The 15,770-nt window shown below is 47.7% G+C and overlaps 1 protein-coding gene across 1 annotated transcript in view; it reads left to right on the top strand.

Annotated features, from left to right (window-relative positions):
* The window catches only part of EFNA2 (ephrin A2), a 114,913-nt gene that overhangs the window by 87,717 nt on the left and 11,426 nt on the right, over positions 1–15,770 (top strand). Inside the window, exon 2 of the mRNA XM_078379063.1 lies at positions 6,971–7,263. Coding sequence (XP_078235189.1) covers positions 6,971–7,263 — 293 coding nt within the window. The remainder of the gene's footprint in view (positions 1–6,970; positions 7,264–15,770) is intronic.

The raw sequence follows: 15,770 nt of genomic DNA, 5'->3' as shown, positions 1-15,770 counted from the left end.
GCTCAGTTTGTGTTGAAAGCAACAGCGGTGAGTCCGTTTCGAGTTTCGGTCCGACATTTTTATATTCCAGCTGAAATCCAGTGGTTTGGTTGTGCAAATGGCGCAAGTATTTAAAAGGGGCATTTGCACAATTTAAGAACATGGCAGGACCCTGCAACAGAGTCCACAGACGTTTCTTAGCTTGAGAAGATGCACTTTCAAAAGTTCCTCCTTTCCCCTAACTGAGCTTCAAGATTTCAGCCAAGATTTATTGCTTGTAAAGAAATTATCAGAAATGTAGCAGAGGCCACTGATTTGACCTAGCTTTCCCAAGATGCTGTTTGTTAATGGTTTAGTGGGAGCTGCCAATCTTGCATAAGTTGAGATCCAAGTCCCGTCCTGATATTTGACTAAATTAATTTTTTAAGAAGTCCTTGTGAAATGCAGGTGGCAAAAACAGAACATGAAAGCAGGAAGGAGAAAAATATCAAATATATTTACCGCTTCCTAAGCGGACACATTGCAGACCCAGTGTCCTTCTTCAGGAGCAGCTAAACATAAAAACCTGTGGCATTGACAAAGCCTTCAATGGCAAACGCTTCATCAGAAATTTGCGTATGTGCCTCTTCTGACCAAACCAGCGCATCCTGGAAGGTTATTCAGTCCAAAAGGCATCACATTGAACAGTAAATAAATGGCATCTTTTCCGAACAGGATTTTTTTCACTCCCCCCCACGCCTGCAAATTGCAGGAAATGTTAGAAAATATTTCCATCTCTTTTTCTCAGGATACGGACGGCTCTGTCTGTGGCTGACAGAGGCTGGGTGGCTGGAGAGTTGGGACAGACCACGTTGGTAAGGCGAGAGAAATCTCTGGGATGCAAAAGCTAAAGGAACCCTGCAAGATCCACTAATTGCATTAAACAAATTCATTTAATTACAGGCAGTTGTCAGCAATTTAGGTCTCCGGCTCTGGAGCCTGAAGTTGGGAGTTCAAATCCTCCCCTTGGCCTCCTTGACAAGGGTTGGACTGGATGATCTATTCTAGAGGATTCCTTCCAGCTCTGCCGTTCTAAGAATGTTAAGATGTTGCGGTTGTTACATGCCGTCAGTTCTCCCTCGAATTACAGTGACCCCCGTGAATGAGCGCTCTCCAAAATGCCCTGTCCTGCACAGCCCTGCACAGCTTTGCAAACTCAAAAGTTGTGGCTTCCTTTAGGGCATTGGTCCATTTCGTGTTTGGTCTTCCTCTTTTCCTACTGCCTTCCACCTTTCCCGGCATTATTAAATCCTCCAGGGAATCCTGCCTTCTCATGATGTGCCCAAGGTAGGACAGCTTATATATACATATATTTCTACACTAAAGGTTGCAAGAAGGCTTGTTTCAGTTTAAAAAGAAAAAGAGTTACTCGCTTTTAAAGTCTTTTTTTTGCCAGTTCACAAGGACTCCGGTCGTGAACCGCCTTTCCAGCATGTCACCACTGTATGGTTTTCAAAAAGAAAAAAATCTTAAAAATTATTTTAAAAAAGAAAACCAAATTAACTGCTTTGGACCTACCCCTTAGAGTTACGGTTTGGCTCCAGCCTGCCTCACAAGGTGGTCATGAGAATAAAACATGGGCGAAGGCAGATGCTCAATATGCTTTGAGACTGTTGAAGAAAAGATGGAATAGAAAGTTCGTTGAAGAAGGAGCCTCATTGAACAGTCAAAATGTGGCTGCATGGTTTGTTGTTGTCCATCCATCCATCATCACTTCCTTCCTTCCTTCCTTCCTTCCATCCATCGATCCTCACCTCCCTCCCTCCCTCCTTCCTTCCTTCTTCTCTCCCACACACAGACACACAAACACACACATATGTAGACAAGAGGCAGATGCCCTTCCCATTATGTCTTCTCTCTTTAAAATTCAGGCCGCAATCGGGTGGGGGCTCAGCGCTCTCCGCACGGCACTCCCAAGCCCTTTCAAGAGCTGATGAGTGGTATCCTGATGGCGAGGCGCGGGTTTGAAGGAGAAGCCGAGAAGGCATTTCCCCCGGAGAGAGATAAACGCTTGTGCGTTCTCCGGCAGCCTTGAGTAATGATATCATTAGAAAGCAGGAGCTGGGAGTGCAGAGCCGAGAAGGTGGGGAAGAAGCCGCTGGGTCTTGTTGGTGGAATCACAGACCGATCGACCTGAAAGGGACCTTCCAGATCATCAAGTTCAGCCCCCTATCAGTGCACAACGACCCTGTGTTGTAGGACTGGAAGTGAGAGAGGCTGGTTGTGCCGACTGCAAAGAGGAAACACAATCTGGGTGCAAACATTCACTCTCTCTCTCTCTCTGGATTTTATTATTTGAAAAAACTCACAAAGGATGTGATCTTCCAATTCCTTCGAAGACAAATCCTGTAGCTCCTCATTCTGGGGATTCTACCAAACTTACATGCAACGTACTGTACAATGTTTCTCCTGAATGACCGGCTGCCTGAGCCGGGTTTTAAAATAGGTGGTTTTGCCTTGTTGCTTTGAATGTGGTTTTTGGTGTCGTTTTGTTGCCACTTTGAGTGTTGTATTTCGATCGGCATCCTCTTAGAATTGCAGAGCAGGAAGTGATCTTATAGATCATCCAGTCCAGCCTGTGTCAAGAAGGCTCAGTGAGGATTTGAACTCCCAACCTCTGACTCTGCAGCCAGAGACTGAAACCCCTGAGCTCTCAAGCACTTGAACGTTTGTATATACTCTGTTTTTAGCTTTGTGGTTATCTTGGGTTATCAGAAAGACAAATAAGGGGGCCAAGAGCAAATAATAATAATGCTGGGAAAGCTGAAAAGGCAGCAGGAAAAGAGGAAGACCCAAGACGAGATGGACCAATGCTCTCAAGGAAGCCACGACTTTGGAGTTTGCAAGAGCTGAGCAGGGAGGATGGGACATTTTGGAGGACGCTCCTTCATAGGGTGGCCAGAAGTTAGAAGCAACAACATGATGGCATGAAGTAACAACGTACAAACAGTTTTTTAGCTTTTTTAAAAATGGTCTTTGAATGACGTGAGCTGCCTTAAGGAGAAAGGCAGGGCAAATGGATTTTAAATCCATTAATAAGTTGTTGGTGGCCAGTGGCGCAGCGTCTTGAGATCGAATCCTCTCCCATGCAACAGGCCACAAAAACTCGTGGCCAATCGGCCCGGTTGAGGCATTACAGTACCGCAGGCTTCTGCGGTTTCAAGACTCAACTTTTTTCTCTTTTTCTCTCTCTGTTTCACATACTGTACACAACCACGCCGGCTCGCTCCTTCCCCCCGTGGCGGTTGCATTACACACACAGCAGTCCGCGCTTGTCTCGCGTCGGTGGGCCAAGGATCTGGGAGAAACCGGCCCGCCCCGTTGCGCTCAATTGCTACTTGTCCTCACAGTGGGAACCTCGCCACGACCACAGGCTCCATCTAAATGGAGATGCGGCAGCGTCATCCGCTGGGCTGGGAAATAGCTCATGGAGAATTATAGATCTGTTCGCCGGGCTTATGTATGCATGCATGCACGCATGTGTTGGAAAGCAATGCGTTCTGAGGCTTCAGGAGGTGAGCAAGACGGGGGCCCCACCCCCAAGGCCTTCTTTCCTGTCTTTGCACAAACGTCTTAGGGGACACAAACACAAGAGGAAGAGAGAAGTTGAAGGGAGCTTCCGGCAGAAAGGAACACTGAAACTGTGCAAACTTCAGAGCTGCACAGAACTCTGCCTCAGTTGTAGAATGTGGTTGACTCAGTACGGTGGTGACTGGTCTGAAACCGAAGCTTCCGGCAAGAGGATTTGTCTTGCTTGTTTCTTGGCGGGTTATTTGTTGATGATCATAGAATCAGGGAATAACGGAGTTGGAAGGGGCCTCGAAGGCCATCGAGTCCAAACGCCTGAAGTTTTGGGCTTATTTTAGTCTTTGTATTGGTGATTTTAATTTTAATTGCCTTTTTTTGGACTGTAAACTGTCCAGAGTACAGTAGATTAATGTAGATGGGCGGTAGAAAAACAAACAAACAAACAAAAAATAAAATAAAAGGCAGGGATTCAAATCCAAGCAGATCAGACAGAAGGTGGTCCCGTTTTCTCCAGCACTGGACGGCTCACCACCTCCCAAGGTCATAGGTTCCGTTCTAAAAAGTTTTTCTGTGATATTCAGCCAAAATCTGGCTTCCTGCTGCTTGAGCCCAATCATGACGTGTCCTGTACTCTTGGAGGGTGGAGGACAGATCCTGTCCCACTTCTCTAGGATAACCTTTCAAGTTTTTGAAAAGTGCTCTCCTGTTTCCCCTCTTCTTTTCTCAAGACTAAACCCGTCCAGTTTTTTTCTGTCTTTCCTCCTTATAGGGCATGGGTTCCGGTCCAAATCTGCACCATTTTAGTCCAAAGTTTGAAGTTTGCTCCAAAGTTTGAAGTAATACCTGAGGTTCTTCAGCGTACTATGTGGTGGTGGTGGTGGTGCTAATACGTTTCAGCACCATGGATAGTGCATATGATGGTTGGACTCTTCCTGGCACGGACTCTCTACATTTCTGCTAACATCGGGAGCCATTGCTTGGCCCTTGCTTGCAATGGCTCACCAGTGTGATATACAGAGTTATTATTATTAATTCTTGCACAGAAAGTGAGAGGATTTGTGCAAAAGCTCTCCTACAAATTTTTCACACATCCTCAAGTCCTCAGTGGTGGGAAAATAATGCTCCAACTCTCCTTCCCTCCATCAGCGAGAATTCCCCCCCCCCAAAAAAAAATCCAGGCTCCTCAGTGGTGAGAATGAAGCAAGTGGAGATTTACACCATTCAGCCAGAGACGGCCTTGGCTCATGAAGAACAAGCCATTTAGAAGGGATTTCCTCACTTTGGTAAGCTGGCAGGATTGGTTTGCGGCTCTCCGAGCTTTGCTGGGTTTCTGCCTGTTGGTCGGCAGGTGACAGAGCGAGCAAAAACCGAACGCGTTCTGCCAGGTGTTAAGCCTGCCACAGCGGGCAGGAGGAGACACTTTTCGGAGAAGGGCGGAAAAAAGACATCAGCCGGCTAATTTCTGAAGTGATCAGCAACTCAGGAGGTGAGAGGAACAACTCTAGGAGTAATCCACTCTGAGGATGTTTCAAGAAGGTTTTGGATTCTAATTCTATTCCTCGGCCGCTTGGGAGCATCTGATTCAAGGAGTTTGTTTGCAGGTCGCTCCAACACAGGGTGCAAATACTTGTTCATTAGGCCTTTTAAAAAGAATTGGTTTGTTTGACAGGTGGTGCTGGAGGAGAGCTCAGTTGGACGCTCTGAACTACCAGAAAGACAGACGAGTGGGTCCCAGATCAAATCAAGCCTTGAACCATCTCTGGAGGCCAAAAAAATGTTGAAATGGAAGCTGTCCTATTTTGGACCTATCCTGAGAAGGCAGGATTTTCTGGAGAAGACCATCAGGTTGGGAAAGGCAGAAGGCAGCAGGGGAAGAGGAAGGCCAAATATGAGATGGGCAGACTCCCTAAAGGAAGCCACAGGCTTGAGTTTGCAAGAGCTGAGCCAGGCTGTGGAGGATGGGACATTTTGGAGATGGCTCATTCCTAGGCATGCCATTGGTCGTGGACAACTTGACGGTGCAGAATAACCACAGAATGGCCGGGGAAGACTGAGCTGTTAAAAAGAATTCGGCTTAGCTGGTCCATTCAGGGAGGAAATAAATAAATGAATCATGTAGCTATCGAGCGAAAAAACAAATGTTTATTAAGTGGCTTTACCGAGAAAAAGCAAGCACAGCCCGCAGTTCAGGGGACTGGTGTTGTGCGAGGGTGGCTTGGAAAAAAGGTAGAGCAAAGAGTGTGAGCGAGAGGAAGGGGACGATGGGATGTGAGAAAGGCAGAGAAGAACAGTGGGAAAGAAAGGGAAGGGATGGTGCACAGAAAGAGAAGAAACAAGGGAGTGAAGCTGCGGAGTGGAGAGAAGAAGGGAAGGCGTGCCAGAGAGGAAAATGTGTGAAAGAGAGAGAGAAAGGGGGGGAACGGTTGTGTGTGCGAGAGAGAATAAGTCAGAGAGGTTGGCAAGTCTTTGGGTCCAATTCCCGAGTTTGAGTCTTGGATCAGAGTCCCAAGTTCGAGTCTTGGGGTCCAAGGCCCAAGGCCCAAAACAAGCCTTCCCCCCCCCCCTTCATCAGGAAAAAAGAGGGTGGGTGGGTCCTGAGTCGCGAGTTTGATTCTGACTCATTGGAAAGGAAAGAACTCCGAGTTGAATCCAAGCCGAGTCACGCCGCGGTTCAAGTCCCCCTTGCTGGAAGACGTTTCCACTCCTGAACAGCATCCCGGGCGAAATGGGGCATTAGGGACCCCTGAAATGAAGTTTGTGGCTCTCCTAATGGTTTGCCGAGACAGACGGGTTTCCGAGGAGGCAGCAGAATCCGGGCCTTCAGGGTCTGGAAGGGGTCCTGTTCAGGGTCCGAAACTCTCGTCCGACGTTATTTCTGGAGAAGGATGGGTGCAGAGAGGGCCAGAGGCCCCCCAAAAACCCAATGTGTGACGTGGGCTTAAGGAAACGGTCTCTCGCATTCAGGGAACAGCACGCGCTTCTCCTAGTCCCCCCCCATTCCCTAATCTTCCCCCAAAAAATTTCCCAAAGAAGCAGGGAGTGGAGTGCGCCTCTGAACAGCGTTACCTGGGGTGCTCCGTCAAGGCCTTGTTAAAGGAAGATGGCGCCTCCCCTCTTTTACGTGACTAATCATCTAGCATGGCCAGTTGATTAATTTCATGAAGGGCTCGTTTTAATCTTATCAAGTTAGCAGGAGGAAGGAGGATTAAGCGGATCATGGGGGCCGGAGGAGCTCTCTGCTGGATCTCTCCAGAATGGGGGGGGGGGGAGAGGAGATCTGCTGGGGATAACGGGAGTCATAGTCTGAAAACGGTAAAAAATTCCAAGGTATGGAGAATGGCCATGCGTAGTTCCCAAGCTTGGAGAAGGGTCCCTCTTTGTAATCTTCCCTTTTGGTCTTTATTTCTGCCCCCCCCCCCCGTAGGTTCCACCAAGGCGACTACACGGTGGACGTGAGCATCAACGACTACCTGGACATCTACTGCCCGCATTACGAGGTGCCTTTCCCCCGGGAGCGCATGGAACGCTACATTCTCTACATGGTCAACTACGAGGGCCACGATTCGTGTGACCACCGGCAGAACGGCTTCAAGCGCTGGGAGTGCAACCGACCCGACTCACCCAACGGGCCGCTGAAGTTCTCCGAGAAGTTCCAGCTTTTCACCCCCTTCTCCCTGGGGTTCGAATTCAGGCCGGGACATGAATATTATTACATCTGTAAGTATGGAAAAACCTTCCCCTTTTACGAGACACTTAGATTTTCCTTATTCCTTTATTGCTTTTCTTGACATGGTGTGTGTGTATTGTTGTTCTTGTGGTCGTTCTCCTCATGACCTGACTTACAGCCGGCTCAATAGGAGTTTCCAGTTTAGTGAGATATTCAACGAGAGGTTTTAGCAGTTCCACGCCGCCCAGCGAGCTTTCATGGCCGAGCGGAGATTCAAACCCAGAACCCCTGAGTCCGAGGCCGTCACTCCATCTGCTACCCCACACCTTGACATCTCCCTTGACATGATTCACGGGCAACGTTCAGCTGGCCAGATATCATTGGACTACACGTTCCATCGGTCCCAGGCAGCAGAGAATGCTGGAAATGATTGTCCAGCCAGAATCTGGAGGGCCCTCACGTTGTTTGTGTCCTGGCTTTCTTCGGGGGGAGCTCAGTGGAGTCGGTGCCTCTTTTCCTCCTTCCTCCTCACGCCATCCCTGTTAGGTGGGGAGTCAGACTAAGAGACAGGCAGGTTGTACTGCCGAAAATTTCGCAGCTACAATTCCCTGCCAGACGGGCTCGAGAGAATAAGGAACCAGAGCTGTGGAATGAAATATAGTATTGCTGTCAATGTTACAAACCGATTTCCATTCAACGCATCGGAACGCCTGTTTAAATACTATGTGACTTTTCCCCTTTAAATACGAGGGAACTTAAACCGTCTTTCTTTCTTTGTAGTTTAGCAGATGGATATTTTGATTTTTCGACACAGTTATTATGTGTCTGTGGTTATTGTTGAAGGCATGATAGCGGTTCCTTGGGCTGCGCCCAGAGTGGCCTGGGTCAATAAATAAAATCAAGAAACCAGATTTTTAAAAGGCCTGGATAGAAATCTGTTCAAATGGCCGCAGCCTGACCCGATTCAGCCTTTCCTGGCCGTTCGCGAATATATCGCTGCCGGTACCCGCCGGCGGCCCCATTCAGAGAAAAATAATAAAAATAAATCGGTGCGAGATAGAGAGAGAAAGAGGAAGAGACATTAATACCCTGTTTCCCTAAAATAAAACCTAACCTGAAAATAAGCCCTAGTAGGATTTTTCAGGATGTTCGTCATATAAGCCCTGCCTACACCAAAAATAAGCCCCATGTTAAGTGAAACCCCGCCCTCCACCCTTGTGCAGCATCCAGAAAAAGATGACATGACTGTGTTTGAATGAAGGTAGATGATAACTGGGGGAAAACATCCCCTGAAAATAAGCCCTAATGTGTATTTTTCGCAGCAAAAAATAATATGAGACCCTGTCTTATTTTCGGGGAAACAGGGTATAGACACAGATGTAGGAACCCTTGTGAATTATCCATAGTTTCCCCTTGTAAGGAGTGTGATTTTACTCCTAGGTTTGTAAATGGCTTGAACCAAAGCCTCCCACTGAGCCCTCTGGCCGGACCGTGCTGCCAGGAAAATAATCAACTGCTCAAAATTAGCTTCCCGGACCACCCATTAAGGCGACCCTCCTTTCGAGCCTGTTTGCACGTCTTGGTTTTCTTTCCTTTTCCTTTCCTTTTTTAAAAAAAGGGGCCAAAAGGAGAAAATTCCTGCATTTATCACTCGTCCACGGTTGCGGTCAAAGGCTTGGGGGGCCCTGTCGTTCTATCTTTACACATGGTTGTCTGAACGGTCCGTGCACCCTGGTGCGGAGAAAGGGGGATCTGGCGTGGAAGGTCCCCGTGACTCTCGGACGTCCCCAGTCAAGGGGATGGTTGTGGTGATATAGTGTTAAATGTGGAAGGGTAAATGCTCCCCATAAGGAGAATATCAGAGCCTACAAGGGAAGAGCAGGGTTTTTGTGAAGCTAATGGCTCTTAATTTTCTTCTCCCACGTTGGGCAAAGTCGGCAGCTGATCTGCTCGGAACGTTCTGGAGCACCAACCCTAAAACGTGGGGACAATTACCAGGTTGCAAAGTAACTGATAGCTCTTCCTTTCTGGATTTGTGGTGAGAAAAAAACCCTCTGGAGGCTTGTCAGGTTTTTTTATCTATATCAATGCCCGGCCCTCTCTGTCTGTTTCTGGATAAGAATTCTTGCTCCCTGCCTTGGCATAACAGAAGCAGAAGACATCAAGAAGAGGTGGCAAGAATACACAGAGGAATTATATCAGAAAGATTTGGATATCCCGGACAACTCAGATAGTGTGGTAGCTGACCTTGAGCCAGACATCCTGGAGAGCAAAGTCAAGTGGGCCTTAGAAAGCTTGTCCAGCAACAAGGCCAGTGAAGGTGATGCCATTCCAGTGGAACTATTTAAAATCTTAAAAGATGATGCTTTTAAGGTGCTACATTCAATATGCCAGCAAGTTTGGAAAACTCAACAGTGGCCAGAGGATTGGAAAAGATCACTCTACATCCCAATCCCAAAGAAAGGCAGTGCCAAAGAATGCTCCAACTACCGTACAATTGCACTCATTTCACACGCTAGCAAGGTTATGCTCAAAATCCTACAAGGTAGGCTTCTGCAGTATGTGGACCGAGAACTCCCAGAGGTACAAGCTGGACTCCGAAGGGGCAGAGGAACTAGAGACCAAATTGCTAAGATGCGCTGGGATTATGGAGAAAGCCAGAGAGTTCCAGAAAAATATCTACTTCTGCTTCATTGACTATGCAAAAGCCTTTGACTGTGTGGACCACAGCAAACTATGGCAAGTCCTTAAAGAAATTAAAAAGCAGACACATCACCTTGCCAACAAAAGTCCAAATAGTCAAAGCTATGGTTTTTCCTGTTGTGATGTATGGAAGTGAGAGCTGGACCGTAAAGAAAGCAGACCGCCGAAGAATGGATGCCTTTGAATTGTGGTGCTGGAGGAGGCACTTGAGAGTCCCCTGGACTGCAAGGAGAACAAACCTATCAATTCTAAAAGAAATCAACCCTGAGTGCTCACTGGAAGGACAGATCCTGAAGCTGAGGCTCCAGTACTTTGGCCATCTCTTGAGAAGAGAAGACTCCTTGGAAAAGACCTTGATGTTAGGAAAGTGTGATGGCAAGAGGAGAAGGGGATGACAGAGGATGAGATGGCTGGACAGTGTCTGCGAAGCAACCAACATGAAATTGACACAACTCTGGGAGGCAGTGGAAGATAGGAGGGCCTGCCGTGCTCTGGTCCATGGGGTCACAAAGAGTCGGACACGACTAAACGACTAGATGACGACAACGCCTTGGCATAAAGGGGGTTTTATGTGCTGGGCTTCTAGAACATCAGTATGCCAAGAGTGATGGGAGCAGAGCAAGGGTACCCGTTGTGCTGTTTGGAGCAAAACCAGGAGTGGAGTACCAGCGCGCAGGCTGTTGAATCAGTGCTTGCCAACAATTCAGGAGCGGGTCTTTGGTAAAGCCAGTGGCTCCTCATTGCTCGCTGAAGACCAAACCACCCTCAAAAAACTTAACACAACAGACCGCCGAATCTTGGTTCCACCCGAGCTTTACACATCAAGGACACGCCACGGCGGGGGAACTGAACTCTGTACGGGTCTTCTGGTGTTCAGAATAAATTCACCACCACCACCAGCCTTAGCTTCACTCGGGCCCTCCGCTGCCAGCAACCCAAGAATCGGCCCCAGTTTTGTTAATTTCAAGGTCAACATCAGGAAATGGGAAACTTAACATCAGAGGATCCAGTTCCGAGATGGTGAAGAGTGTCTTTTGAACCAGACACTTTCCATCCTAGCTGCCCCCCTCCCCACTGCAATCAATACAGAAATGTTAAAATAATAATAACATTATTAATTAAAATCCACGACCCCCCCAGCACTCGGCGACACCAAGTCCTGTCTTTGGGTCCAGAAGCTAGCGGGCAGACTTTATCTTTTTTCATATTTCCTCGACTTCTTTAGCTCTAAAGCATCTGTTTTTCAAGCTTCTTAATTTGTTCCTTTTATCTATATTAAATTACCATTTCCCCCCCTCCCCTCTCCCTGTGTAAAATGTCACTTGTAAAATAACTACATCTACGATTCTTCTCTCTTTTTCTCACTGTCTGTGTGTGTGTGTGTTTTTTTAAATGTCGTTAGGGAGAGATTACACAGGAGTAAATAGCGAAACCCATCATGGCTAAGCCAGTTACAATTCTTGTCATGTGGAACGCTAGAAATTACACCCGCTTTGAGGGACGCCGTATTTAGCAGACATGAAAGAAGTGACTTTACCTCCTTCTGCCGTTTGCAAATTGGAATTCCATTAACCTTCCGGGCAGTCACGGGATGCGGGTCCGTTTCGCCTGTTGCCCACTTGGGGTCAAGGTTAAGCCGAGGGCTTCCCACCCCATCGATTTCGGAGATGCACCTTTGGTGGGGGGGTTAAAAACAGCAGTGCAACAAGTACACTGAGAAAAAGGACCCAAATCCAAACCGAAGCAGGGAGGGAGGGAGCGACATCCAAAACTGGTTGTGTGATCCGTTGTGCAGCCAGTCCCGGGACTGGGAGGGCAAGGCCGACACAAGAACATGCACAGTTCAAGAGTCACATCACCTGCCACGGCAGACGGCCACTAATTAAAGAATTCCTTTTCCAATTCCATATGTCGTACCATTGCCTGCGACTCATGCAGACATTGGTAACCAAAAGGGGAGTCTTTAATTGGCGGCAGTCTGCCTTATAGGCGGTAGTGTGCCGAGTCGAGTTTTGAGTGCACAGCTATGTTTGCTCCACTGGAACAACGCCATTGTTAGTGTTGGGTTGTTGTTTGTTAAAGACGTCTTTTTCGGGTATGTGCTTGAGTTGTCTGATTGGGCTCGACTCCTTTGCACCCCAAAATCGCAAAAAGGAACTCTCTAATGAGCGGGCGATCTGCTGATTATGACTGTTCCTGTTGCGCAGGATACCGGCTCGGAGGTCTTTTAAAAACCTCAAACCAAATGCCAAGAGAATCCTAATCCAAAACCCTGCTGTGGGCATAAACAATAAACCGTAAATACGCTAGTTTTGCCCGACACTATAATTTCCTCTGTGGCTCTGTATTTATGGTAAGTGCTCTGGGGTGTGTGTGTAGTGGATAGTGTGGTGGACTAGAACTCAAAAGGAGATTTTGTTGAATCCTTGCTCACAAATTCACAAAGGTCACCGATAAGCAAATAAGGCTGAAACCAAACTGGTGTGGTTTTTTTCCTATGCTATCGTCTCCTTTTGATGTGGCCATTGCTTCAACAGCAGGCGCATGACGGAAAGTCTGCTGGGGGGGAGAACACAGATGATCTCCATTTGTGTGATGGTGTACATGTACAGGATTCTGATGCGTCATAACAATCTTGTGAGGTAGGAATACAGGGGGGACTTGCTAGATTCTTCATTGTTATCTCTTTTTTTGGTGACATCATAACGAGGCCCCTTTTTGTCAAGCCTCACACGGGAGATTTCTCCCTTCCATCAGGGATGCCAACATTTCAGAAAATGTCCTCAGAATACACCCATTCCGGCCATCACATGGGCAACCGAGGGGAGAAACCGAACCCGCCTCCTGATGTTTGAATATTTCCACCACCACCCCCGATCCGTTTTGATTTCAAACGAGGCCCTGTTGCCTCTGAAATGAAGATACGGTGGTGGCTCCAGGGGAGAAGGAAGATGAGGGTAAAGGACCAAGGACGACAGAGACAAGCGGTTTCGCAGCAGGAGACGAGAGAGCATCAATGCGGGGAAAAACACATCGTTTCACTCAAGGAAGCGAAGGGGAGGGATGGACGGCCTCAGCCAGCATCCGCACAGTTCTCGTGCCGTTGTAATTATCATTGTAATTATTATTAATGCCCTGTGCTTAGTGTGCTTGAATCATTACTTCTTGTTTATTTATTTTAAATAATTTTTAGCCTGCCTTTCTCCTTCTTGATCTCTCGGGTCCCTTCGAGCTCTGCCCTTCGAAGAATTGTTATGTGCCTTTGACTGAATGGTGACTCCATGAACAAGCGCTCTCCAAAAAGGTCCTTCCTGAGCACTTGCAAATTTGGGCTTGTGGCTTCATTTAGGGAGTCCGTCCCTCTCGTTATTGGCCTTCCTCTTTCCGTGCTATTTTCCGCCTTTCCCAGTCTTAACCTGTTTTCTGGGAAATCCTGCCTTCTCAAGAGGGGCCCAAAGTAGGACAGCCTTGGTTTCAACGTTTTTTTTCACCCATCCTTGTTTAGTCTCAATTTGCTCTGGGACCCACACGGTTGTATTTCCAGCTGTCAGTCACATCTGCAAAGTTCTCCTCCAGCACTACATTTCTGATGGATCAGATTTCTTTTTTCCCCTTACCAGGCTACTCGGTGTAACAACTTATTACATTTCAAGCCCCTCTTTCTACAAACAAGCTCAATTTGGCGTTCTTCTGGGGTTATTCATTCAGTCCATTTTATCCTTGTAACAACACCCCTGAGAGGTAGGGCTGTTTGAAAGACAGTCGCTGGCCCTGGGTTCCCCCGACAGGGGTCTGAGCTCTGTTCCAAGATTCGACGACAGAGACAAACCAGCGGCGTGACGAGTGGCATCAAAGAAGGATGGTCAAACCATGGATGGGGGGGGGGAGAAATGTAGTAGTCGAGAAAAAGACAGGATCCCCCCACTAGCTGGCCATAAAACGGGAGCAATCTGCTGGATTGCATAGCAGAAAATGGAACACATAAACCCTAAATGCAATGCCACGTACAGACATTAACAGTCTGTCTCAAGATGCAGTGAAATGGTGTTAATTAGTGTTAAAGCGCCCAACGCCTTTGGCTGTGTTAATATTTTGATGCTTGCTTTCTGTAGGGGGAGGGCTTCCGGAAAAGTCTATAGGGGAAGTCTTCCTGGCAATTAAAAAAAAAGGAGGGGGGGAATACAGATTTAGTCCCCCTCCCTACATGGTTTTTGCAGCGGGCGGGCTGTGCTTGTTCGCTTCCTTCTTTCCTGGTTCCCAGAGGGGCTTTTCACGCTGGCGGAGAGGCAGGGGAAAAAAAAGGAAAACCCCGGGTGGGGTATAGAGATGAATTTCGGGGTCAAGGGGGGGGGAATGGACAGCGGCTAAGCCTTTCTCCGTGTCCTCGTGTTTCCGCACGTCCCCCTTGAGTAGCCCTCTGTGGCCTTCATCTAAAGGTGACATCACTGTCCGCTAGTTGCTTTTCTCCTCTGAAGACAATGTTCCCCCATTCCCGAAGGGCGGACAGGGGGGTGGGAAAGGGGCCCGGAGGAGAATGGCCACAAAAGTTTGCATTGATGGGCCTCAATGTCCCAGCAAGCCCCCGGGAAGCAGAATGAGGCGCCCTGAGAACAGCTGCTGCTGGTCGGCTCGGATTGCTGTCCGATCGTTGCTTTGTCGCACCAAAATGCTCCCTCCGGGATGATCAGTGGGTCTCTCCTGTGAATGTTCGCACAGTTCGTAGCACAGAATAGTAATTCGACGTGTTTAAAAAGTTGAAAACGCCGTGGCCCCTTAAAGGCTAACGTTTACCTCTAATGCTTGCGCAGACTCGCGCGGCCACCCCTTTGACCACCCCATGGCCCCTAAAGGATGGCTGTGTGTGTGTGTGTGGGGGGGGTGAATTTTATTTTGGTCCATTTTTTACGAAGTTTCAAAATTTGTGTGAATGACTTCCTCCACAGAATCCAAACTGTGGCTAAGGCCAGAGCATTTATGGCTTTCTCCTGGGGCCCCAGAGTTTTAAAGGCTCTGAAATCTCAAGGCAAACACACTGGTGTATTTTAGGAAAATAAGGTACTGGTCATTTACCAGTAGATGCTAGGAAAAGAAACATATCCCAGTGCTACTTGCTTTCATTAATAATAATAATAATAACAACAACAACAACAACAACAACAACAACAACAACAACAACAACAACAACAACAACAACAACAACAACAACAACAACTTTCTGTTTCTTTGAGGGGGGATTGGCACTACATTTTCCTCCTTTTTTCTCCCCATGCCTGGGTGCAGGATTGGGGGTGGAGAGAGATGGTGCTTTTTGCCCCAGTGCCAAAATTGGTGGCTATAGGTCATTATGGCTCAGCTTAGACAGGAAAGAATTTGAGACTTTAAAAAGGAATAACAACATGTGGGAGATTCAGAGTAACAGGTCCATCCACGACTAGAGTTCTGTGGTTTTAATTCATGGTTTGTTTGTTTTTAAGCAAGCATGCAAAAAAAGGAACATGAACGAACATGGCCTTTGCCAGACCTCAGCTGTGCAATGAAATCAAGGGCGCTTTCCTGAACCTCAGCTGCCCTGCGAAGCACACAGACCTCTCGGGGTCATAAAAAAGGTGCCTTTCAAACACTCTCACCTCAGGTGCCAAAATAACTTGGTCGGCCAACATGCTCTGGCTTTTGAGGGCCATGGAGTCTCACTGGCTTTTAGAGACAAATGGTGAAAGCTTGGAGAAAAGAAGACGGAGGGGAGACAGGAGAGTGCTGTCTTACAGAGGAGAGGCAGGATCTGTCTTCCATCCTCCCCGAGCACAGGACCAGTCGGAATGGGCTCGAGTGACAGGAAGCTGGAGTCTGGATGAAT

The sequence above is a fragment of the Pogona vitticeps genome, chromosome 7, assembly GCF_051106095.1.
Source record: "Pogona vitticeps strain Pit_001003342236 chromosome 7, PviZW2.1, whole genome shotgun sequence".
NCBI lineage: Eukaryota > Metazoa > Chordata > Lepidosauria > Squamata > Agamidae > Pogona > Pogona vitticeps.
This window is presented reverse-complemented; position numbering and strand designations above follow the sequence as displayed.